This window comes from Notamacropus eugenii, chromosome 3, assembly GCF_028372415.1.
Source record: "Notamacropus eugenii isolate mMacEug1 chromosome 3, mMacEug1.pri_v2, whole genome shotgun sequence".
Classification (NCBI taxonomy): Eukaryota; Metazoa; Chordata; class Mammalia; order Diprotodontia; family Macropodidae; genus Notamacropus; species Notamacropus eugenii.
The window spans coordinates 486,501,015-486,525,496 of record NC_092874.1 but is presented as its reverse complement, the minus strand read 5'-3'; the positions used below and the strand labels follow the sequence as shown (position 1 = coordinate 486,525,496).

Below are 24,482 nucleotides of genomic sequence, written 5' to 3'. Positions count from 1 at the left end.
CATTTAACCAGCTCCAAATGCATTTAGCTGTCCCATCATCTAGCCCACACCTCTCGATTTTGTCCACAAGGATAGTGTGAGAAACTTTGTCCACTGTTTTGTTGAACTCTAGTATATTGTATCTACAGCATTTCTCGAATCGTTCAGTTCTTGGTGAAACCATGATAGCCTCATGTGATCACTGCTGCCCTTTCTAATGTCCACAAGCCATCTCTTTAATAGCATCTGCTAGAACTTTGCCAGGCTGAGAAGTCCTTTGTGTCCTTTGGTTTACAGATTGTGTTCTCTTTTCTTCCAGGGGGTATATCAAAGGTTACTGACAGACCCAGCAATCATCAGTCCAATCTCTCAGTCCCTAAGTGTGTGTAGTTGGTCTGGACCCAGTGACTCGTCCTTGTCAGGAGCAGCTAAGGGTTCTCATACCATCTCACTCATTTTCTGTTCTGACTCCAAGTCAGATGTTGCTTCAGAGTCTGCCTCTCCTTGGCAGAGAATTTGTCCCATGCTTGGAAGGATCCATGATTCCATCCATGTAGCCTCTTCCTCCACAGTGTAAATGACCTGTCCCGCTTTCTCGGCCCCTCCTGCTGTCATGGCCCCATCCAGCATGCTAGGGCTCACAGCGTCCCATAGCCCCCACACAGCAGTCCTGTCCCTTCTGCCCCTTCTCTTATCCACAACATAGCTACAAAGACCCTGTGAGACCTCCTCCCCATCACCACCAGCCTTGACTCGCTCTCTTGCTCCCCACGTGATTCCTAATGGATTCTTTAGTCATTCCCTGCTCTTGTTTCTGTCTTTTATACGTGGGGGATGACCCATCTGTGCAGACACCTCTCACTTTCCTCCTCATGCTCGCTCTTCAGAATTTCATTCTGGAGTCTTGGGCTGACTCCCCCCCAAGAGCGACAGTGGCAGGATTCTTCCTGTGCCCTATCCTGGGCTTCTGGGGCCCAGAAATTCCCTCCTTCTTATGACAGGCTGATTTCTCCCCAAACCTTCATTTTAAGGAAAGTGTACAGGCCCATCATGTCTTCGTTTCTCTTCGGGCTCAGCTGTGTATTCTCTGAATTTTTCTGCCATGCTCTGGCATAGATACCCCCTTACTCCTGTCCTTCTATGTGCTGTCTTCACCTATTAGATGTAGGCATCATCGAGGCAGGGACTGTCCTTTTCCATTGCTTGTCTTTGTAACCCAGCACTTGGCATGGGGCCAGGTACAAAACGAGGGCTTCATCAATGTTTGTTGACTTGACCTTTTGACTCCTCTCAATGAATCCTGTGAAATTCCCTTTCCCCAAATCTAGGACATGTCCTCTCTTTCTGTTCAAGCATTCTGAGTGCCAGTGCTCATCATCCCAAATGTGCTTCTTGATCCCAGGAGTGACCAGGTCATCCTTGGGGGTCAGATTGAGGTCCAGAGCAGCAATTCCCCTGGCTGCTTCCTCTGCCTTCTGAAGATGGAAATCATCATTAACCCACAAATGCATCAGCTGTTTGGCTCCAACCAACACCCAATGTCCAGGGCAGCTAGGTGACACAGTGGATAGAGCTCTGGGCTTGAATCAGGAAGGCTCATCTTCCTAAGTTCAAATCTGGCCTCAGACACTTCCTATCTGTGTGATTCTGGGCAAGTTACTTCACCCTGTTTGCCTCAGTTTCCTCATCTGTCAAATGAGCTGGAGAAGGAAATGATAAACCCCTCCAGTGTCTCTGCCAAGAAAACCCCAAATGGGGTCACGGAGAATCAGACATGACTGAAATGACTGAACAGCAACAGTGTCCAGATGTTTGCAAGCTCTCCTCACCACAGCTTCCTTCACCCATTGTCTGGTCAGTAATCTGCTTCCTGAACTCATCTAATTTCTTCTTAGTCCAGCATCAAACCCCAACAACCACGTTGCTCCTATCTGTTCTTTCATTTATTCTCATCTACATGTTCTCCAGTATGACCTTCCTCCTCCCCAAACTGGGTCTCTGGAATCCTTACACGAGTATATATGTCTTACTCCCTTTCCCTCCCCCCCCCCCCACTTCCTTGGTTCTTCTCCCAGTGATTCTTTCAGAATCAGAGTCTAATCCTGATCTCCATGCTATACTGTCTCAGGGATGTCAGTGAGGTCCAGTGGTCTCCTTGGGTTAATCTGCTGTGCACATGGGTACATTTGTGTGTGGCTTGCTAAGGACCTGCCTTACCCTTGGACAGTGCACACTATACTAGGAAGCATTCAGGAGCCCTGCATCTCAGATCCCAGATTTTCACTCTGAGTCTTCCATTCCAGAGCCCCAGTAACAGTACTTGTGCTGGGTCTGACCTCTAAATGCCCCTTTCACAGTGCCTCTCCCAGCCCTGCTCTTGAGGACTAGTGGTCTATGTTCCAAAGTTCTGTCTTCCTCCTCCTCCTCCTCCTCCTCCTCCTCCTCCTCCTCCTCCTCCTCCTCCTCCTCCTCCTCCTCTTTTTCTCCCTCTCTTAACTCTCCCCCTTCTCTAATCCTCCCTAACATTCTAGCAATAGTGTGTTCTCAGAAAGCTGCTACACTGGAAGGGATGTGATAGATTAATTCACATTAAGATGTGAATGACTGACATTATCTTGTACCATAATTCACATGCAGCATAACAGACGGGCTCTCATCTCAACTCTATTCTTTAGTACCTATGTGACCTCAGGATGCATCTCAACGTCTGTGAGCCTCAGTTTCCCCTTCTGTATATCAGTGACTTTGGTGCCAAACTGAATGTAGCCCACAAGGTACTAGAAAGTGTATAGAATGGGGAGAAGAAGTTGAGGCATTGGGGAGGTTTGGATTTGTCTGCTGCCAATTAGGGAGGACAGAGGCTCATCATCCCAGCCTCAACCTAGCTCCAATAGTGATATGTATTTTGGGGTGGCATTGATGAAATGAACTTTAAGGGAAGAAGAAGATCACAATGAGGATTTAACAAAAGATAAAAATTATTTTCCAAGTTGAGGTCAAGGGATAAAGCCCAGACTTACTCTCAGTTTTGGGAATTTTTCTGGATTTACTTGGCTACCTGACTGGAGGTGATGGCTTCTAGCACTCAGGCATGCATGAAAGGAGCTGTAGCTCCCTATCTCAGAAACAGGCAGTCTGGTCTCTTCATGCCAGGGATGGTGACAGAGAACTAGAGGCCACACTGAAGAGCCTTTCCTGCCCCCTGTCAGGATGGCCTTGGATTCATCTCCTGTGCATCTCTGTGTCTTACATGTTCTCTCAGTATAGTGGGAGCTCCTGGAGAGTAGGGGCTGCTTTGTTTTCAACATCATAGCCCTAGGACTTGTCCCTGTGCTGGGCACACAGCAAACACTCAGTAAATGCTGGCTGATTGGCACTGATTGGTCCTTAGCGAATGAGAAGCAGTGAAAATACGTAGCCAAGATGGCTGTGATGACATCACTGGTCATAAGGGGCTGGGGAAGGTGGCAGGAGTTAGGGGCCCTGGACACATGCTCTCTGGCCGGATGTGTTCTGATGTACCATGTGGCCAGCCCTGGCCACATGGCCTCTTGGCATACATCCCTTCACTTCCTGTGTCCTCTGTGCTCACCCCCATTGGCCACATAGCATCCCATGGGGACACGTACCCTATGTGGGAGCGTGGGCAGAGGGAATCTATGCTGTTTGATTAAGTGCTTTTGTTTTTGCTCTGCTTTGAAGCAGTGTAGATTCTGGCTCATTAGTAAAAGTAAAAACACTGATGAGAATTCATAAACTAGGTTTTTGAGTGGATGTCAAGAAGGTCTGTGTGTGTATGGGGGGTGGTGTCTGTGAGTGCACAGTCAGGTGCTACATGTAAAATGGAGATGATTATGCCAGAACTGCCTCACTCACAAGCCTGGCATAAGCTTCAAGTGGCACAAGGGGCATGAAGCTGTCCTTCCAATATTGGGCATTAGGATCTCCCAGGCTTGTTGAGGCATCACATGAGATTGTCTTTGTAAAATGTGTGTTGTAAAGTGTTATTGAACAATACTAATGATGCTGAGGATACCAATTTTAGTTCCCGAGTGGGGGCACCAACTCCTCAGCCCCTCCTGCCTCCTTTCCCTTGCACTACATCCCTGCCTCCTCTGTGCCAAGTGGACCAGCTCCTTCTCCTGTCCTGCTCCTTTGCACACCCCAACTTTCTCCCTGTTACTTACGGAAACTCTCTTTGCCAGAGTGCCTTCAGTATGCCGGAGACGATGCCAACCTGCTGCAATTTCAGCCTCCAAATCTCAATTCACAAAGCCTCTTTTCTCAGTTCCTAATGCCTGGGCTTCCTCTCTCAGGTATTGGTCTCCTCAGGAGGTGAGAGTCAAGTCAGTGGGGTTTGGCAGGTTCTCTCCAAGGGCAGAAGAGCTTTGGGTTTTCTGGATAATATTGTCATGCTCTAGAAGTCTGTCCTCTGAGGTCCATGAGGCACATGCCAAGGGGGAAAACTCTCTCTCTCTCTGTGTGTATGTGTGTGTGTGTGTGTGTGTATGTGTGTGTGTGTAGGGGGAGTACAAAGGAGAGAACCTTCAGATGGGGGAATGGGGAGAAACCTTGGGGAGAAATTGGGGAGAGTGTTGGTGGGAATCTGGGAGAGCAGACAGTAGCAGAGAGTTTAGAAAGAAAACCCAAAAAGAGACCTGGCAGATTTAGGAGGCAGAACCTCCTAAATCTCACCCTCCCCCAAGAACTTACTTATTCTGCTGTGGTCCTTTTTGTTACAGATAAGATGTCTCTAGTGTGTGGTTGGAGCAAATAAGAAACTATTGTTAATGATCATAGATAATGAACCAGGAGATGAGTGGTATGAGGAAGGGCACCCACAGGACATATAGGTTGGGGCTGGGAGGGTGGGACACGGGGAGGCAGAAGAACCAGAGATTGTTGATAAAAAGTGAGTGAAGAAAGGGCAGTATGTTGTTAGGAGAAATCCTTGACCTCAATCCAAGACAGTGATACAGAGGGTAACTTGGAGGAATTCAGAGACCCTGTGGATAACTATAAAGAGAGATAGGGCAGAGATTCTTAAAATGGAGGTCCAGAGCCCTGGTGAGGCTGCCTAGCACACAGGTGCAGGTTGAACTCAAGGGAAAAACTGATGGCATAGTTTAATGAAAGCCTCCTGAAGAAAGAGTTAGGAGCCCCCTGATCTAGCTTATGTCACCATCATCTGTGTGACTTTTAGGAAGTCTGGTAGACCTCTCTGAGTTCAGTTTCTCCATCTGAACAAGGGCTCACCTCCTTGGGCTAGGCTGGATAGGTTCAGGTGAGGATATCCCCACCAATGCTAGGTTTATACAGTTGGACAATAATGCATGAGGGTCCCTGGGTGCTTTGTTCCCATGTCCTTAAAGAGATCAGAAAACAATAGGAGAGGCTCCCCGGGGGAAAATCCCTCCAAAGATTCTTGCTATAATGGAGTCACTATGGACTAGATGACCATGACCAGCAGGTCTATAGCTTCCTGGTCAGTGGTGTGTAAGATCTCCGTGGTGTACAAATCTACCACCTGGTGGCTTAGTTAAAGATGAATCTCTCTAGACTCAGTCAGGTTGGTCCTCCCACACAAGACCATTTTGAGGAATGGCTTTGTAGAACCTGCCAAAGCTTGTATTCAACTGGCATGCTCTCTGACTCCCCAGGATCATCTCCCTGCCAGAATGAGGCATTGAGCTATGCCAAGGCTCAAACCAGATAACAGGTGGGAAAGTACTTTGGGAAGTTTGCCACATTTTCTGTGTCCATGTGGGGGGTTCTTATTCCAGAGGGCTGCTACCATGTTCTGTTCACTCAGTATACCTCGCCTTGAACTTGTGTGCACCCAGCCTGACAAGGGTGTCATGGGGAAGAAAATGAAGATGATGATTCTCCTTTTGGTTTCTCTGGGAAAAGGCACAAGAGATGAGAGAAAGGTCTGAGTTGAATAAGAAGGGGGAGGATATGGCCCTGGTACTGGAGTGGTTTGGGCTTGCCAAGAAGAAAAGAGATTGAAGAAATTGAAAAAATAATCAAAAACAATCTCCGAGCTGGATCCAAAACTCTACTTGACTTCTGTGAGAAAAGGCTGAAAAAGGAGCAGGATTGAGAACAGTCAAGGACTGATAAAGGCCTCAAGGAGAAGGACAAGGAGAAGGAGGAGGAAGACAAGACTGGGGTATTCTTCGGCTGGAGCTTCTTCCTTAAGAGGGGAAAATTCTCTAAGTAAGAAGCAGTTGTTTGTCTTCCAAAGGTGATCTAGTAAGACCACCAAGACTTCCAGGGGAGAAATTCCCCAGTGAGGAAAAGGGAAAAGTGGTTGGGGATTCTTCGCTGCAAGGAACCAAGGTGACCATGGAGAGCTCATTCATCTTCCCAGAGTGTAAGGTATGCGAAGAATCAGAGAACCTTCCAAGACAAGTCACTTCTGGTCATCCACTTGGCAAAGGAGGAACCTAGCAGTATGGCCCAGACTAATGAAGTCTTGGGAAGAAAATGAAGACCAGAGGGTTTAGATGGCATTCCCCTCACTGCTGCCCCCCAAAGGTAAGAAATACAGAGAAGAAACTGATTTGGACTCCTGAACTATGGATTAAAATGTAGGAAGGATGCAATCCAGGCCAGAGATGAAGGCTGATAAAGAAAGACTGGTAATAATGAATGTGCTGTCTTGAAAATCTAAACAAAAGAGCTTTTCAGTAAAGTAGGATGGAAGAGGGAAAAATCTGCTTTGTAATCCATCAAGCTGCACACCAAAGAGAGTAAATGCAATGAAGGAAGACTGTGAGATACCAGTGAGCTCACGAGATAAAATCTAAGAAAAGAGAGAGTTGTAACACCTCTGGCTTCACAGGTCTAGAAGCCAATGTCAAATGCTTATGCAGCAAGTGATAGGAACTAGAAATCCTCGTTAGTACAAAGGAGGCAAATGAGACCTCAAGGATATCCTTGAGACTGGGTAGGATGGCAGCCATGACTGAAATATGGTTCTGGATGGGCAGATCTTATTCCAAAGAGATAGGACAGGTAAAAGCAAGGGTGGGGTAGGGCTGTATGCTAAGAAGGGATTCTTATACCTTATTTCTTATACCCAAGGAGGTTCAGGAACCATGGAATGAAAACATGATGGAGAGCTTTTGGATGAAGGTCAAGAGAAGAGGAAACGGGTGATTTTGTCAGCTACAGACCAGAGAGTGGATGAGGACTATGGGAAACCACAGACCAGCCAGAAACCTGAGTTAGAGACAAGGTAGGGCAGTGATGGGGGAAATCAGTCAGACATCTGCTGGAGTACATTCTCCCCATGAGAAGCAGAAGAGCTTTTAACTTCTTGATTTGCCTTAATGATAATTTAATTCTTCAAAGGGTGGAGCAAGTAACAAGGGGCAGATTATGTATTGGATCTGATCTCAAGATCAGGGAAGACTGGGTTGCTGCTATGGAAATGCTGGGATGCCTAGGGAGAAGTGACCACTTCCTCTTAGAATCTGTGATAGAGAAGGGCAGGAAAGATGGGCATAGTTAGATACACTTTAGGGGAAAGAGATTTCAAGGGGTACAGAGGAAGGATAGGCAGACTGTGGTGTAATAAGATTTTGAGGAAGAAGTGAGCCCAGGAGGGATGGGAGATGCTCCAGAAGGGAAACAATCTGAGTGAGGAGAAAGAATGAGACTTCTCTGAAATTCTGAGATTGTTAGGGACACACTGGGAACTCACCAACTCAGAGATATAAAAGCTATGTAAAGAATATGGAAGAAAGGATAGATCTAAGAGCGTGGCATGGTCCTGTCAAAACAGTGTCAGGAAGGCTAAAGATCAAGATGAGCTAAGGCTGGAGAGGGTAGCTGAGAAGGACAGAAAGGTTGGGGTTTTCATGTTGGATTGGGAGAAAAGGGAGGAGGAGAGAAGGAGTAAAATCTCTTCTTGGGGCAGGTGGGATGATGAACACTGATACAGGGAGAAGCCAGAGTTGTACAGTGAGGTAAGGACCTCACTTTTCTTTTCTCTGCCAAAGAGCGTGACCTCTGCACTAGAGAGGACAGACTAGAGATGCAGAGCAAATGCCCAGAGTAAGTAAGGAGATGGCAATAGAGCACCTGATGGTTCTGGTCTGATTCAAGCCACTTGCTCAAATGGACTCTAGCTTCAGGTCCTCAAGTACCTGTTCATTGGGACTTTTGAGCCCATCAGTGACATCAACCAATCAACAAGCATTTAGCAAGCAGTTACTGGAGTCATGGGATTGGAGAAGTGCCATCCACCAATTTTGCCTTTCTTTGTCTCCCCCATGCTTAGTATAATGTCTGGAACCAAAACAGAATTCAGAAAGCAAACAGAGAGCATACTCAGAGCATTTTGTGCTCCTGAAAGGTCTATATAAATGTAGCTATTAACAAATATTTGTTGATTGACTGACCAAAAGAAGTAGTGGGGGGAGGAGAGGAGAACAGAATCCATGGTTATTGACTTCAATTCCTGGGGAGATTCTAGAATAGGTCACCAAAGAGACATCAAGGAGCATCTAGAAAAGGATGCCACTCTAAGAATGTGAAGAGATTGTGATCTCATCCAGAATGTCAGAGAAACTTGGGAGGACTTATATGAGCTGAGGAAGAACCAGAAGACTTGGGAGTCTGGCCGGCCACCCCAACCAGCCACGATTCCAGAAGACTCATTGCTCTCCCGGTGACAGAAGGTGTGGGGCTCAAAATGAGGAATGAGACATACATTTGGGGGTGTGGCCAATGCAGGACTTTGCTTAGCTTGTCTCCACATGTTTGTCATAAGGGGTTTTATTTTTCTTTCTTTTTCAAGGTAGAGGTGGGTGGGAAGTATATAAGGTGGGTTTTCATTACTGAAAAAATAAAATTAGTTTTAAAAAAGAATGTTTAAAAAAGTAATAGATCATTCCGGACTAACCTTGTTTCCTTTTTTTGAAAGAGTTACCACTGTTAGATCTATTAGATCTGGGAAGGTCAGCCTGTTCTTTATCAAGATTTTAACAAAGCCTTTAATGACGGTGTCACAGGGTATTCTGGTGGAAAAGAAGTGGATGAGAAAATAATAGAATTAGATGGGCTTGGAAGCGGCTGAATGGCACAGCTCAGTAGCTGGCTATGAACTCAGCTGGTCTCCAGTGAGGTGCCCCAGGGATCTGTGCTGTTTGGCTTTTCATCAATGATTGAGATAAAGACACCTGAGGGCACACACCTCCACTCTGCAGGTGACACAACGCTAACACGCCTCAGACCAGTCTGGCAACATAACACTCAAGAAGGATAAACACATTTTACAACTGAATTAAAAAATACCAGCTTCTCAGATACAGGAAGGTGGGGCATATTTGAGGTAGAATGGGTCTGAACAGACTCCAACAGCTGCGGTTTCAGTAGGCTGTGACCCTACTGAGTCAGCAGCCTTCCCAGATGACAGAGAAGCTCTCTTGCCCCTGGGCTGCACAGAGAGGCATGGCTAGCTCCCGGGAAGGAAGGACAAGGGAGAGGCCCTCCATCCTCTACTTTGTTCTCCCACATAGGGGGGCCTTACTTGGGTCTGGACACCGCCACTTAAGGAATGAGGTTCAGAGCTGCAGATTAATCTTAGGGGGGCATCCTGGAAGGCCAGCTTATAAGAGGACCAGTTAAAAGAAGTGGGTGTGCTTGGCACAGAGAGGAGAAGACTGGGGGTGGGGGGAGATGAGAGCTGTTTTCAGCTGTCCGAAGAGAAACCCTTTGCAGGAGGAGTGAGCCATATCTGTCTGGCCACCAGGGTTAAACCAGGAACAAGGGGACGGTTGGAGCAGAAAGGCAGATTTGGTCCAGGTCCACACTGATCTTCTTGCCTCCAAGCCCAGGGCTCCATCCCTGATCATTCTACTGCTAAGCAGCTGACCTGGCACATCCTTATGCCCTCCTATTAGTCAGCTCAGTGGATAGAGCATAGTGCTAACAAGGCCATGAGTTCCACCCCTATCTGAGGCTGCAAACACAAACACCTGGCTGCCCTCCATGAGCCTCATTCACCAGATTCATACAGGTTACATGCTCTAGTTTGGAATGGACAGTACTGAGGACTGTCAGTGGAAGATAATGATGGTGAACGAGAGGGAGGCCACAGGGCTGGGGGAGGAGGAATGCTGGCCTGATTTTCAAGAAAGGCTAGAGAAGAGAGTCTACAAGCTAACGGTCAGTGGGTTGGACTTGGATCCTTGGCAAAGTCCCAGACTATACAATGAACACTGTAGAGTTGAGGAATGTCTTGGAAAGGAAGCTCAGGCGCCAAAGAACAGCTTGGGGTATCCTTGAGGGCCAGGTGGAGAAATGGGGCCCACAGTGGCCACAGTGCTGGAGGTGGTTGAGAAGGTGGCCAAAGAACCAGACCACCAGAATGGTTAGTAATGAAGTGAGGGACATCTCTTGTGCGTGCAGCCCAGGAATCTGTCCTCAGATCTAGGACTTCAATCAGGAATTTGGATGAAGACCTCGATGGTGGGCTTATCTGTGTTTCAAGCACAAAGCTGGGGGGCAGAGAGGACTCGGTGATAGGTCAAGGTGATGGGCTGAATTGAACAGAAGAAAACAATGTAAAGTATGGTGTGTAAGCTGAAAGAAATCAACTCTCAAGCCCCAGATGAGGGCAGACTGGCCAGAGTAAGAGTTCCGATAAACAAGATCTGAGGATCCCGGGACTTCACACTCAGTGTGAATGAACTGTGTGAACAGCTACCAAGAAAAGGCATTGTTTGGGGCCACTGAGAAAGCAATGACAGCCTCCAGCACTCTGCCCAGGCCACCACACCTGGAGTCTGTACCCCGCAGGAAGGACGCTGGTGACCTGGAGATGATGCAGAGAAGCGCAGTTAGATGGAGGAATGTCTGGAAGCCGTCTTGTACCAACATCAGTAGAGAGAACTGGGGGTGGTTAGTCTGCGAAAGAGAAAACTGAGTGGGTGCCAGACGGCTGTCTCCAAGTGTGCTCCGTAAAAGAGCAAGTGTGGAAATCTATGCATTCCAGGATATGAGGAAGAAGCATAATTCGCTTCGTTCTTGGAGCAAAGGGCAGGAGCTGCTATGAAGGAGATTTCAGCTGGCTCTGAGGAGGGATTTCCTATCATAGAAGGAGCAGGAACTTCGTGAAGTGAAGTGAAGGAGACTTAAGAGGCAGCATTCCCCTCCCCCCCACCCAAGCTGCATGAGCCCTCCCTGGGAGACTGATGGGTGAAAGCCTTGGTCAGGTACAGGCTGGATTGCACGGCTTCTGAAGTCCTCGCCAGGTCTGAGTCTGTGGGGCAGACTCTAAACGGCTCAGGGTAGACCCACCCCCACTGGTGGAGACAACTCCGGATGTGTGTTCTACTGATGGTGGGTCAGAAGCGCCATGTTCATGAGGAAGAATAGTCCATTACCACTCTGAGCAGCTGAAACCAACCTACATCAAAGGGAGTGAATGCTGGTCTGAGGGCAGAGGCAGGGGGTCCTCTTGGAATTTCTCAAGGAAGCCCGGATTTAAATTTGTTCTGGAAACAAATGAAAAAACCAGAGAGCCATGGTGGGCAGGTCTGAAGGACAGGTCCCCCCATTTGTCACTTCAGCCCTTTGGGCTTGGCTCAGCTGAGTGGAACCCCCAGATTCTCCTCCTGGCTCTCACAAGGTCAGTGACTGGGGTTGTGAATCGTGTCTCCCCTGTCTAGACAGGATGGGACCCAATCAGGAAATTCTTGTGCCCAGCTTGTGCCCATTCACGGCCCAGCTCACCTCCTACCGGCCCAGCCATCTCCCCCAGTTTCACCCTCAGAGGCAAAATTTCTACTGTGCGTATGTAAGAACTTCCTCACAACTTGGAGCTGTCCGACATCAGACTAGGCTCTCTCCTCTGAATGAGCTCTTCATCACTGGAGTACTCAAGCAGACCACTCTAGCAGAGAAGCTTCCAACACTCTTTGGATCGATATTCCCATACTTTCAGATCCTTTTTAAGTCTCACTTGACTTGGGATAGGGCTAAGGGGGCAGGAGGAGCAGTTCGGCAGTCAGCTGGTGTTACAAGGCTGGCTGGAACTGGCGTCACAGTTCTCTCTCCTTCTCCGGGATTCCCCAAATCCAGGCCTGCAGTGGAGTGGCCCAAAGACACTTCTGCTGTCTCAGCACCCTCCCTCCTTGGTTCTCCTCCTTCCTCTTTTGTACCACTCTGTCTTTTCCCCCTCAGTTCATTAACTATACATGCTCCATTCAGAGACAGAACCAGGACGCAGAAAGGCTGTGCTTAGGCGGCTTTCTGACTTGCTAAAATCCTCCTTCAGCACTGCCCTCTCAGGAGAGGAAGCTCATGTGGAGGCCCTTCCATCCACACCCCCACCATGGAAGAGATGGGACCTCTGCAGCCAAGAGCCCCAGAAACCTGCCTTCTAGGAAGAAAAGGTTTGCTGCTGTGCTCAGCAGCGGCTGGTGAGGCTGGTGACCTGATGCCCATGCCTAAGGAGCTGGACTGTTTGCTACACTATGAGCATGACTGAGGCAGGGTTGCCAATCCCCTCAACCACCCTGCCCCCATACAACCAATAGATGAAATCTAATGATTCTTATCTGGACAACTCATGTTGGCACCAGCTTCCTCAGCCCTGGGGGCACTTAAGGAACCTTCCCCCAGCCCTGGAAGGCTTACAGAAGGTTTTATCTCATTTGATGTCAGAACAATTTTATGAGTTAAGGAAATAGGCTTAGAAAGGAGAAGTGATTTGCCCAGGGTCTGTTCCAGCAGGATTTGAACCCAGGGGTTCCCTGGCTGACTCATGTCATCACCTGCCTCTCAGGGTCACATCAAAGTCCATTTCTTTGCCAACTTTCTGGGGTGGGACCTCTTATGACTTCTAACAGGAAGCTGTTACTCTGAGCAGATAACGTCTGAAGGCCCTCAGGGTCAGACTCCCATGGGGGAAAGGGGGTCAGTTAGGGGAAGACCAGGCTGAGCCTCCCAGACAGTGGCAGAGCTCCTTTGCCTGGCCTGGAGCAGAGAAGGGTCACAGAGCTACAGTCTCGTGTAAGGGCTCAAAGGGAACCCTGGGCAGCTGCTCTCTGGCTCCAGAAGGCCTGCCAAGATGAGATGTGTTGGCATCAGTGAAAGGTTCTCATCAGAAATGAGGAGGAACCACATGACTTTTATGGGGAGGGGAGAGGCTCAATTCTAGGACTGGGTAGCTGATGTTAGAAGTGATTGATCTCCCTAGAGATCCTGGGTGCTTTCAGCTGCCCCACTGGGCATTTAGGGGGCTACTCCCAATGCCCTGTGAGCCCCCTCCAGCTCAAGAGCCCCTCTGAGTCTAGGGAGAGGATGCCTTGATTCGTAACATGTACATAAATGCTGAGCAGGATTGGGCAAGTTGTCTTTAAAAAAGACGACAACACAGGGAAGAAAATGCCAATGAATGGAACAGGTCTCTCTCTCTCTCTGTCTCTCTGTCTCTCTCTCTCTCTCTCTCTCTCTCTCTCTCACACACACACACACACACACACACACACACACACTCTATTTCTCTCTCTCTCATTCTCTCTTGTTATACACATAGGAAAAACAGCTGTGAGGAAACTGAGTTTCTGTCCTGCGCCCTTCCCCAATGGTGCAGAGTTTCAGACCTGAGTCCAGACCATCCCCAGGTGGGTGACAGTTTTGCTTCCTTAGCCAGTGGAGGCCAGAAGGCTTCCAGGAGGAAGAGCCCCAGCAGACCCTCTCAGTGTCTACAGTTTATCAGGCATGGAGGAACTGCTGGTCCTGCTGTCTCCTCAAGACTCCAAGACTTAGGAGTTCTCCCTTTCTCCATGAATAGGGAAGAGCATAAACTTCCCACAGGAGGGTGGAGGCCCCTTGAGGGTAGGGACTGCTGTCCTCTTGTCTTCAGCTGCCCTGGGCTCAGCTCTGAGCTTGTTGGAAGTCTGAGGGACCCTAGAAGATAGCCTTGCCAGGAGAGTGTCCTGGAGCCTCAGGCCTGTGGAGCCCTGCCTCCCTCTTCTGTCCTACCTCCCTGCCTGGGCACAGGAACCCAGGGCCAGACTTTCTGAAAGTCTTGAAGACAGACATTCCAGGCCAAAGGGGCATCTTTCTACATGGAATGAATGGGCCTGTTCGTTCCGTGGATGTCCTGACTTGGGAAGCTTGGCCAGCTCCAAATCCTCAGACAAGACAAGACAGGAGAGAGTAGGTACTGCTGCCATTCTTGGAGTTTTCAGAACTGGTGAGGGGGGAGATGAAGGCTTCCCAAGGAGGGAGGTCTGGGTGGAGAAGCAACAAGAAGAGGTAGGAGACCCCGACCGTGGCTGAGAGGCCCAAAGAGTCGCTGGGGATTACACTGGAGAGGTCCCTCATGTGTCTTACTTGGTGAGGTCTGTGCCTCTAAGCAGGCCATCTGCACCATGGAGGACAAGCAAGGGGAAGGAGACTTTGGGACAGAAGCATCCCCAGCACAACACAAAAATATGCCATGAGTGAAAATGGAGATGAAGAAAGGAGAGAAACTTGGGAAGACTCCAACAGGGTGGAGGGAGCTGGACCCCAAGAATCAGGTGTATGAGGACCCCAAGACACAGGGAAAACAACATTGAAGGACATCAAGACACCCATCGATGGTCTTGACTCCAGCAGAGGACTGGAGGTCACCAGGCGAGGGCCTTGGGGATCTAGGCACAGCTTTGCGCTGCTCAGACAAGGGAATGTAGGGTATCCTTATCAAGTCTGCAGAGACAGTAGGGTGAGCACAAGAGCAACAGGAGAGATGATAGAAGTGGTTACCAAGGATGACTCAGTAGGATGGAAGGGTAGGCTGAATCTAATAAAAGCTAGCAGGAATAAATGTAAAATATTCCATTTGGATCCAAAAATCAATGGGATAAATATGGGATAGGGGAGTGTGCTACAGTGGGAAAAGTGATGTCTGGAGCCTGACAACAGAGCAGTCTTCTCTCTCTCTCTGTCTCTCTCTCTCTCTGTTTCTCCTCTCTCTTCTCTCTCTCTCTCTTCATCTCTCCTCAGTCTGTCTCTCCTCTATCTCTCTGTCTCTCTTTCTCCATCTCTGTCTGTCTCTGTCTCTCTGCCTTTTCCTACCTATGTGGCCTTGGGCAATTAACTCACTTAAATCCTGGGCCTCTGTAAGATGAAGAGGTTGTACTTGATGGGGTTCCCTCTAGTTCTGAATCATGAACAAAGATTACAAGGGTAACTCCATTACGAGCTGCCGTCCAAGCAGCACCTAAAATAACAAGCTGAGGAGGCAGCGTTTTATCTCATTGGCAATAGGGAGCTGTTGAAAATTCTTGAGGAGGATGTCTCAGGAAGCTCACTGGCAGCTGTGCTGCAGGCCACACCCTGTGCTAAGCCTTTGCGGGAGGTGGGGGGGCCCAAAACAATTCGGAGGTTAGCTCCACTCATCAGGGGAGATACAGGAAGCAACTGGCCCAAGGCAGAGGCCTCAGGGTGACTGGAAACAAGGGCAAAGATGGGAGAGGGCTTGGGGAGGCAGGAGGGATGAGCCCTGCTGGTTGGGGGAGCTGATGGGGATGGAGGAGCCAGAGGGGAGGCCAGGATCTACCTAGGAGAGTCTGCTGAGGCCACTGAGGCCCTGAGGGATGAGAGGCGGGCTCTGGACTCAGAAGACAGTGCCGGCCAGAGGAAGGGGCAAGTTTGGTGGCAGAATTATGAAGGAGAGAGGGAGGGAGAGAGAGTGTGTGTGCATGTATGTATATATTGTGTACATGTATGCATGTGTGCACGTATGTGTGTATATGTGAATGCATGTGCATATGCGCATGTGTGTACATTGTGTAAGTATGTATGTGTATATGTGCATGCTATGTAGGTAGGCATGTGTATGTGTTCATGTGTGTACTGCATGTGTGTATGTGTCTTTATGTCTATGTGTATGTATATGTATGTGTATGTCTATCAGGGAGCTCTGGAGACACCAACTTCACGATGCCCACAGCACGTCCAGGTGGCACTCGGAGATGCTTGTTGGGAGCTCAGTTGACTGGTTAGAGCCATAAAGGAGGCCTCCCACCCCAGGGCACGGAGAGGGGCTTAGGGGTATTGGACAGATGGTGAATGGCCTTTCCTGGGAAGGTGTGATTAGCTGGAGAGCATCTAGAGGAAGTGGGCCAGAGGGAGAGGCCTGGAGAGCGCAGGGCCAGAGGGATCCATGGAAAGATGGGGCGATGTCAAGCTGAGAGAATAGATCTGATGGAGACACCCAGGATGGGAACTCAACAGACTCGTCAAGGATGGGTGGAATATTTCTGTTCTTAGCCTCAGAGGCAGAACAAGGAAAGGGGGTAGGGATGCAGGGGTTTGTCCTGAGACTCTTCTTAGCAGCCAGACTTCTCCAAAGTGGACCAGCATGTTTTGTAAGGTAGTGAAGACTCCGTCACTGGGGGTTCTGCAGACGCTGAATGACTGGAGAGGATTTTTGGTCAGGTTTGGACAAGCTGAGGTTCTTCCCAGCCCTGAGATGGGATGATTCTGGGCATCCGTTGTTTGGTCATCAGTGGAAGAAATGAGGAGAGGCTACATCCCTGGGGGCTCAAAAGTCTGTGGACTGTGGGGAAGCCTGGGGGACTAGGGCAATCTCTTGGGTGGTCAGATGGGCCAGGAGCAGCCATTTCTGACCAGCTTTCCACAGGACCAGAAACTTTGAGGCATCTCTCCCCACAGATGTGAAGCAGAGCGCACCTCGTTTTGTAGAAGGCATCAGGTCTTTGGCCAGAATGGCAGCCAGCCTGGGAACTTCCTCTTTCCTACCATGAGCTCCTGGAGAGGGTGCAGATTGGCCCTCTTGGGTGCTTCCAGCATCAGGGGAACCCCGCCCCCTCACCACCCTCTCCATGTGCTTCTTTTTCCTATGTGTACACTCCAGAGCAGCCTGAGCAAGGGATGAGGGTGGGCCTGGCACAGGCCTGGTACTCACAGGTAGATGCTAGACTCGTTGCCTCCAATGTCCGGAGACTGGAGCTTCTGGACTAGGATGATGATAATGCCGATGAAGAGGACAAAGTTAATCTGAGGAAGGCAGAGAAGAGAGGATGGCCCAAGCTCTGGTCCGCTCAGCCTCCATCATTGTGGGAGGGGCCAGAGCACAACCCTGGAGCGTTTCCCCAAGGTTCTGCCCAGGGCCTCCCTGTGCGTCATACACTTCTTATCAACAGGCACCTACCACTCTGAAGTGTGCACACTTTCCTCTTGACTCCCAATCTCTAGCCTCTCATATAGTCCCCCAGCCTCAGCCCTGGACCCAATCATACCTTGCCCTGTCTACGATGCTCCGTACTTTGTTCTGCACCCCCCAAAGCTGTCCCCCTCCCTTGGGGTCTTGGCTTTGCTGAGGAAGCTGAGTTCCTATGTATCAGTGTGCTTTATTAATAAAGTGATCGTGCCTGGAACTTTGTGCCTCGGTTTACCTGATTTTCACTGTCATACTATCTTATGCTATCTTCATAATTTCTCTCTGATAGAGAAGCCCCCTTCCATCACCTCTGGCCTGGACTGGGACAGTCGTTGTTGGGGGTCTGCCTGCCTCAGAAGTCCCCTCATGTCAGTACATCCAGCCTCCAAAGGGGTCTCTTCAAAGAGCAGATCTACACAATAAACTCCAGGGGTCCCTCTCCAGCCAAATACAAGTCCTCACTCTGGCTTTCACACAGCCCTTCACACAATCTACAATTCTATCACTGCTCACAATGTCTCATCTCCTGCCTCTGCATCTTTGCTCAGGCTGAGCCCATGCCAGGAGTGCCCTCTCTCCTCCCTCTGCCCTTGCAATTCCTGGTTTTCCTTCAAAGCTCTGCTCTATTCTTTCCTGATCTTGCCTCTTGTATTTGGTGCCTCTCTGTGCATGGACTGCTGTCTCCATGGTAGAAGGGAAGCTCTCTGAGGGCAGGCTCTCTTTTGTTGGGTGTTCACCAGTTTTGTCTTCCCATTCAGACTGAAAGCTGCCTTACTTGCTCCCTAAATTCAGCCTCCATGTCCTGTCTCCAGGCCTTGCTCAGGCTATTGGACTCCTTCCCTTCTCATTTCTGCCCAATGCTCCCTTCCTACAAAAGGCCTTCCTGAGCCCTCCACTCAACCCCTCTGCCAGAGGGCACACAGGTACCACAGGGCACCAAACTCTGCACCTGAAGTAGGGAGATAAGTTCAAATCCAGCTTCAGATACTTAAGAGCAGTGTCACCCTGGGCAAGTCACTTAATCTTTGCTTGCCTCAGTTTCCTCAACTGTAAAATGGGGATAATAACAGTACCACCTCCCAGAGCTGCTGTGATAAACAAATGAGAGAACATTTGTACAGTTCACTGTTCTTACTGGCTAATCTGTGCCCATGTAGGGGAAGGGGCTGGGTTCCATTTTTCCTCTTCCTGGTGCATGACAGGGGCTTTCTAAATGTCCAATGGATTGAATTAAATGTCTCCCCCACTGCACAGCCACACCCCGGGTGATGGTTAGGTGAAAGGAGCCACCAGAAGCCCCAAGGACAGAACCTGGCCATGGGCCAGGTGGCTGAGAAGACCCGCCCCTGGGGTCCCAAGTCCTGGACCTGCTGGAACCCCCCCCCCCCCACTCTTCACTGGGATCACTCACCATGATGGAGCCCACCACGGGGCCTTTGATGACCCACCACAGGGCTGTGTTGTCATTCATTTCCCAGCAGCTAGAGAGAGAGAGAAAGAGAGAGAGAGAGAGAGAGAGAGAGACAGACAGACAGACAGACAGACAGACAGAGACAGAGAGACAGAGAGACAGAGACAGAGACAGAGAGTCAGAGACTAAGGCGAGTCCAGTAGTTCAGGCGCGAAGGGCAGAGGAAGGACTGTTCCTCCCAGAGGGGTTCTATCCTCGGGCTCTTCTGCCCCTCCCTCCCGGGGACCGAAATGCTCCCCTGAAATAGCTTCAGAGAGGAAACGGGGCTCAGGGTGGGAGAGGCCAGACGGATGTCTCGGGGAGTCTTAGCCCGAGGGCCGCGTCGGTCCGGAATCCGGGCTCGCCTCCTGTCCTTGGGTCGTCCCTCAGCCCGACAGTGCCATCCTAAGCCCCGCCTCTGCCTCCCAAGGTCCGGGTCGCCCACAGAGGACTCCTGCCCTGCTGGACAGCTCCCTCGGGTTCTCGGCTGTCTCCGGACCACGGAGGCGGGGAGCGCCCTGAGAGCTGGGAGGGGGCCCCGGAGGCTGGGCCAGGGCTGCAGAGGCTGAGCTGTTTCTGGGAGATGATCTTCTCGCCACACCTGCAGGTCCGCACCCCCCATCGCGGATCCAGCTGTGGCCTGGCGCTCGGGAGCCGGGCTGGTCAGGGGCCAGGGGAGGGGTCAGTCTGTGACTGGAGGGGGACAGGCACACCTACCCGCTATCATCAAAGTGAATCCTTAGGACGGCCCAGACGGTCACACAGATGGTGGGTGTGCCTGTAGGAGCAGAGCCAAGGAGAGAGAAGGGCGTGGGATCTCTGAAGACCCTCCAGGTCCCTCTCCCCTCCCATCCTTCTCTCCTCTCTTTCCCTTCCCTTTCTCCTCCTCTCCCCATCCCTTCTCCTCTTCCCTTCCCACTCCTGTTCTCCCTCCCTCTCCCTCCCCCCTATCCCCCACTTACCCCAGCCGATGATGCTGTACCAGTAGAAGTATCTCCGCTCCGGAAAGAAGGTCTCGACCAGCAGAGTGAAGAGGTAGAGTCCCTCGATGAAGAGCCAGAAGTAGTTGGACATGACGCAGTAATGGAAGAACACCATCACTGCTTTGCACTCCACCTAGGGTGGATGGGGAAACTGAGGCCCTGCGTCTGATCCGTGGGGTCTCTGCCTCCCTTCTCTGGGAGGTGAGGTCTGGGCTCCTTCCATGGGGCCTCCCTCCCTCGCCCGGTGCCCACTTACAGTGGAGACGGAGCAATGGTTGCTGTCCTGCTCCTCATAGAGCACCCAGTCCTTGATGAAGACCGAGATTGCCCGCAGGATAAAGGACACGAAGAGATTCATGTGGATGAAATTCCGAGTACAGTGCAGCTTCCTGGGGGGATGAGAAAGCGGCAAAGGATGCTCCAGTAGAGCCACCCATCAAGCGCAGTCGGGAGCTCCACCTTTGCCCACACTGTACTCCCCACCTGGAGCACCCTCCTCCTGCCTAGCCTCCACATCCTGTGGATGGGTCCTTAGGGAGAAGAAGGCCTCAGACATTAGGCTCTTGCCTTCATTTCCACCCTCAATGCTCCTCTAGAAAGCCCCGGACAGACAAGACCCCTCTCAACACAGGACAGATGTTCTGGACCAAGGACCTCTTCTTGAGCCACAGAGACCCCAGAAAGCCTCCAAGGACCCACAGGCCTGTGTAGGTGAGCCTCTTCCAAATCCCTCCTAGATTCCCCCAGACCCAGGGGCGACTACTGGAGGCTGACTTTGTCTGTCTGTGACCCCAGACACACCCCACCTCCAAGGCCTCCCTCTGAAGCCTCTCACACCCTGTGCCAGCCCCCTGGTCAGCACCTACATCCTGCTCCCCTGAGCCTTGCTGACTCTCCTGGGGTGAGGCTTCGTGCTTTCCTGATGTGACTGCAACCCCCACATCTGTACTGCTTCCACTCCCAGGTGGGGTTCACCTCTCTTCATTCTCAGCTCTAAGGAATTCCCCCTTCTTTCCATGATTCTCCCATATACCCGTTGTGGTGGGCACTGCTAGTACTTCTGGCCACAGAGGGGATTTTGGGGTGCACAGTGGTTGAAAGGAGGACCCCAGGAAGAGTCAGCAGATTTCTCACATCGTAGAAGCATCCTGAGTGTGATGGGTGGCCCCAGAGGGCAGAGTCAGGAGCAGGGGTGCCCAGGTGGACAGGGAGGGGAGCACTTCCCTGCCTGAAGGGCTCAGTCAGTCAAAGTCTGGATGCCCCTTGTCCAGAGGGAGGTGGAGGAGATTCTTGTTTAGGCACAGGCTGCACTCTCCAACTCTGAGTGGGTGATCCCAGACCCCAGAGGTGAGGGTCAGGAGCTAAGTTGTACTGTGCTAGAGTCAGGAAGACCTGAATTCAAATCCTGCCTCAGATGTATTCCAGGTATGTGACTCTGGGCAAGTGGCTTACTATCCTGTCAGCCTCAGTTTTCTCATGTGTAAAGCTGGGGTAATAAGAGAATCTATCTATTGTGACTCTCAAATATGATGATACTGAACAGTGAGTGCTTGCAGACCCTACAACACTCCATCACTTGGAGCTGGTATTAAGTGGATGGAGTCGCTTCCCCTCCAGCCAATGTCTTGAAGAATCTTTGTCGCTGCCAGGGTCTGTGTGTCACCCCCATGGGGGTCTCGCCTGGCACGAGGAGCAGGCGGTCAGCTTCCATTTGTGTCTGGAGGATTCCCTTTGACTCCAGGTCTCCACCCTGGCTGCTGCTCAACTGGAAGTTGGCTCTGGAAATGCTTTTCTCAGTTAGCCCAGATTGGAGGTGGATCTCCCTATCCAAGATGGGTCTTAACCGGCACAAGTCAGTCCAGTGTTCCAGTCACAGAGATGGCCCCGCAGTCTCCAGTGCTAGCTGCACTGGGTCCAAAGATTGACAGAAACTTGTTCTCAAATGGCCTTGTTTTGTCCTGTCCAGTCTGGATCAGAGCACTCTTCCTGTGCCATCCCCTGCCTATGTAACCTTGGTCATGTCCTTCTTCCTCCTTGTGTGGGCCTCAGTTTCCTCATCTGGACAATAGGTTGACTTCTCTGGATCTGTAAGTCTCTTTCATTTATGCCCAGTGACAAAGGCACTCACCACATGGGGGATGCCTATCCTTAGATGCCTCCCCCTGTTGCCTGCATGGCTCAGCCCCCCCATGCTGTGCTGTACCCCACTGCAGAGAAAAGGGGAAGGACACTTTTTCACTCTTGCTCCCTCTCGGTCACTGCCTCATCTCTTCCAGCAGCCCCATGATAGACTCCCCAGCTTTGCCCCAATCTTTCCAGGGTGACTGTATGTAGGCTGAAGTGCAGCCAGATGGGACCAGGGGAAGGGGATGCTCCAGATGGGATGGGCCGCTGATGCCCAGCTCAGTCTACCTCTGTCTGCTGGCCCTGACTCCTTTCTTTGGCAGTCCAAGGTAGGCAAGAGCTGGCTGCTCCCCTGGGAAATACACAGAACTGGGAGCCCCTTCCCAAACATCCTCCCCCATGGGAGGGGCCAGAGGATTTATACCCAAGCCTGGGCCTTGGCCCTCCAAGGACAATCAAGGCAGCACTGGGGGCTCCTTTGGGCCAGAAGATTGTGCACAACAGGGTACTGAACAGTCTAGACACACCCATAACTTTTGGCTGACACCTTTTCTCCTCTCCTGGCTCATCTCCTGACTCATGGGACTTCACCATAGCTTTGATTAGGTAGGTGCCTTCTCTTCCCTACTCTGTCCCCTCTCCTGGGAGGTCTGTGGCCCCGGAAGCCCTAGGAGGGATCTTTCTAGGTCTGGGTAGAGGGGGAACTTGGGGCTGTGCTAGTGTGTCATCTAGTCTAGAGCAAAGTTTGTAGTGAAAACATGGACCTAGCAGCTTCCCTGTGATCATGCTGGGCCAGCTTCTTTGAAGAAACCCTGGGGATTCTAGTCTACCTTGAACACTGAGGGGAAAGGAACAGGGCATCCTCAGAGGCCTGGGGAGGGGCAGCTGGCTAAGGTGGGAGGGACTGGCCAATGGACAGAGGTCACTGGCTCAGATAATCTGGGGATGGGATGGGAGCCACAAGTCGGGACATCTGGAACTTCAGGAGCCCTGTGTGACATAGCACAAGAGGCAGCTGGGGGCAGGGGCCTGAAGCACTGCACTGAAGCCAAGATGAACTGAGTTCGAATCCTGTCCCCAACACTTACTAACACAGTCCCTGGCACATTCATTAATAACTAGTTGGGGATCACTAAGCACATGTTGACTTAACTTCTGCTGTGTGACACTGCAAATCATTTCCTCTTTCTCAGCCTTGACCTCCCCATCTGTAAAATGGGGCTGCTAACAGGACTTCTCTCCCATGGCCGTGGGGAGGATCAAATAAGAACAGATATGAAGCCAAGAACCATCTATGTAGGTGAGGGCTCTAACTATTGTGAAAGGGGGGCAGGAGAAAGAGGCAAAGAGGTGAGGGTGTGCCCGGGGGTGGCCCCAAGAGGAGGAACCTGGGGGGACTGGGGATACTCACCGGAAGCGGCACAAGATCACCATGGCTGTGGTGAGGGAGACCAGGGAGGTGCTGTAGCCCACTGTGTACAGAGCCTTCACTGACAGGTAGTAGTAATCCTGGACACACACACACACACACACACACACACACACACACACAGGCTCAGCCAGGGTACCTCTGCCCCCTTCCTAGCCTGTCTGCATGCTGGGCTTCCCTCCCTTGGCATCTTCCCTCTCAGGGTAGCAGGAGGGGCATGACACTCATTCAGTCCTGGGCTCCCCTTCATCCTCCTCCCCAAAAAGAACCCCATGCAGCAGTGGCTGGGCAGCACCCAGGGCACCAGGGAGTTCCCTCTCTCTGTCAGTGTTCTACCACTTAACCCTCTAAGCCAGGTAGGAGGATGTTCCCTTAGCTCTGACTTGGGGCTGTGGGTTCTCTAGAGGGAGAGGGCTTCAGACCAATTCTTTGCCAATGGCCATTCATTCAGGCATTGCCTATTAGCCTTGTAGATAGTAAGGTCATTAGTTACCAAAGGAGGCCATTCACTGATTGGGCAGGGGCATGTGTGTGAGTGTGCGTGTGTGTGTGTGTGTGTGAAAGAGAGAGAGACAAGAGATGGAGACAAATAGGCAGAAAGAGAAGAACAGAGACAGACAGACAGACAGGGACAGAGAACTGTCCCTGGGGACCTGGGGATCTCCACCTACCTGGTTCCCGCCGCCCTCAAAATAATCATCATCGAATCCACAAGCATCAAAATAGTGGGGGAAGGGCTCAGACCAGCCGTCCTCAGTGCAGTTCCTGCTCACGACCCCAGTGTCTGAAGACAAGAAGACCAAGGATGAAAGAGGTCAGGGTCTTCAGAAATGGTGTGGCAGGAATGCTGGGGTGCTATCCGCTCCACCCAGCTCTGCCCTGTTTGCTGGGTGACTATGGGCCCTGAGGGTCACTGCCTGTCTCTTGGCCTCAGTTCCCTCCTCTTTGAAATGAAGAGCTCATTCAAGACAATGTGACATCCCTACATTTTCAGAATGCGCCTCTCCCATGGTTGGGGTTACCTGAGCAGAAGCCCTTCAAGTCCAGAGGGAAAGACTCATCTCCATCCCAAGAGCTGCGCCTGTAGTGGAATCTCAGGGGGAGCCAAGGGCCAGAACAGACTCTGATCTGCGGATGTTTCTCTTTCAGGTTGTGGGAGAGCTCCCTCCTCACCCTGGGAGCCCCCAGAGGCTCAGCCCACATTAAGCTGTGACCCTGGTACTGTTCTGGGGTCTGCCTTCCTCCAGCTTCATGTTCCAGGGGCTTGTACCGGGTGGTTAAAATGATGCATTTCTGAGCTGGGTATGGCTCTCAGACACACTG

At 50.9% G+C, this 24,482-nt stretch overlaps 1 protein-coding gene across 1 annotated transcript in view; it reads right to left on the bottom strand.

Moving 5' to 3' along the window:
- Positions 1–24,482, bottom strand: part of ADCYAP1R1 (ADCYAP receptor type I) — a 57,126-nt gene that overhangs the window by 13,445 nt on the left and 19,199 nt on the right. The window contains exons 5-11 of the mRNA XM_072599200.1: positions 23,831–23,943; positions 23,142–23,239; positions 19,863–19,995; positions 19,586–19,739; positions 19,341–19,401; positions 18,585–18,654; positions 16,919–17,010 (exon numbers count right to left, since the gene is read on the bottom strand). Of these exons, the coding sequence (XP_072455301.1) occupies positions 16,919–17,010; positions 18,585–18,654; positions 19,341–19,401; positions 19,586–19,739; positions 19,863–19,995; positions 23,142–23,239; positions 23,831–23,943 (721 nt within the window). The remainder of the gene's footprint in view (positions 1–16,918; positions 17,011–18,584; positions 18,655–19,340; positions 19,402–19,585; positions 19,740–19,862; positions 19,996–23,141; positions 23,240–23,830; positions 23,944–24,482) is intronic.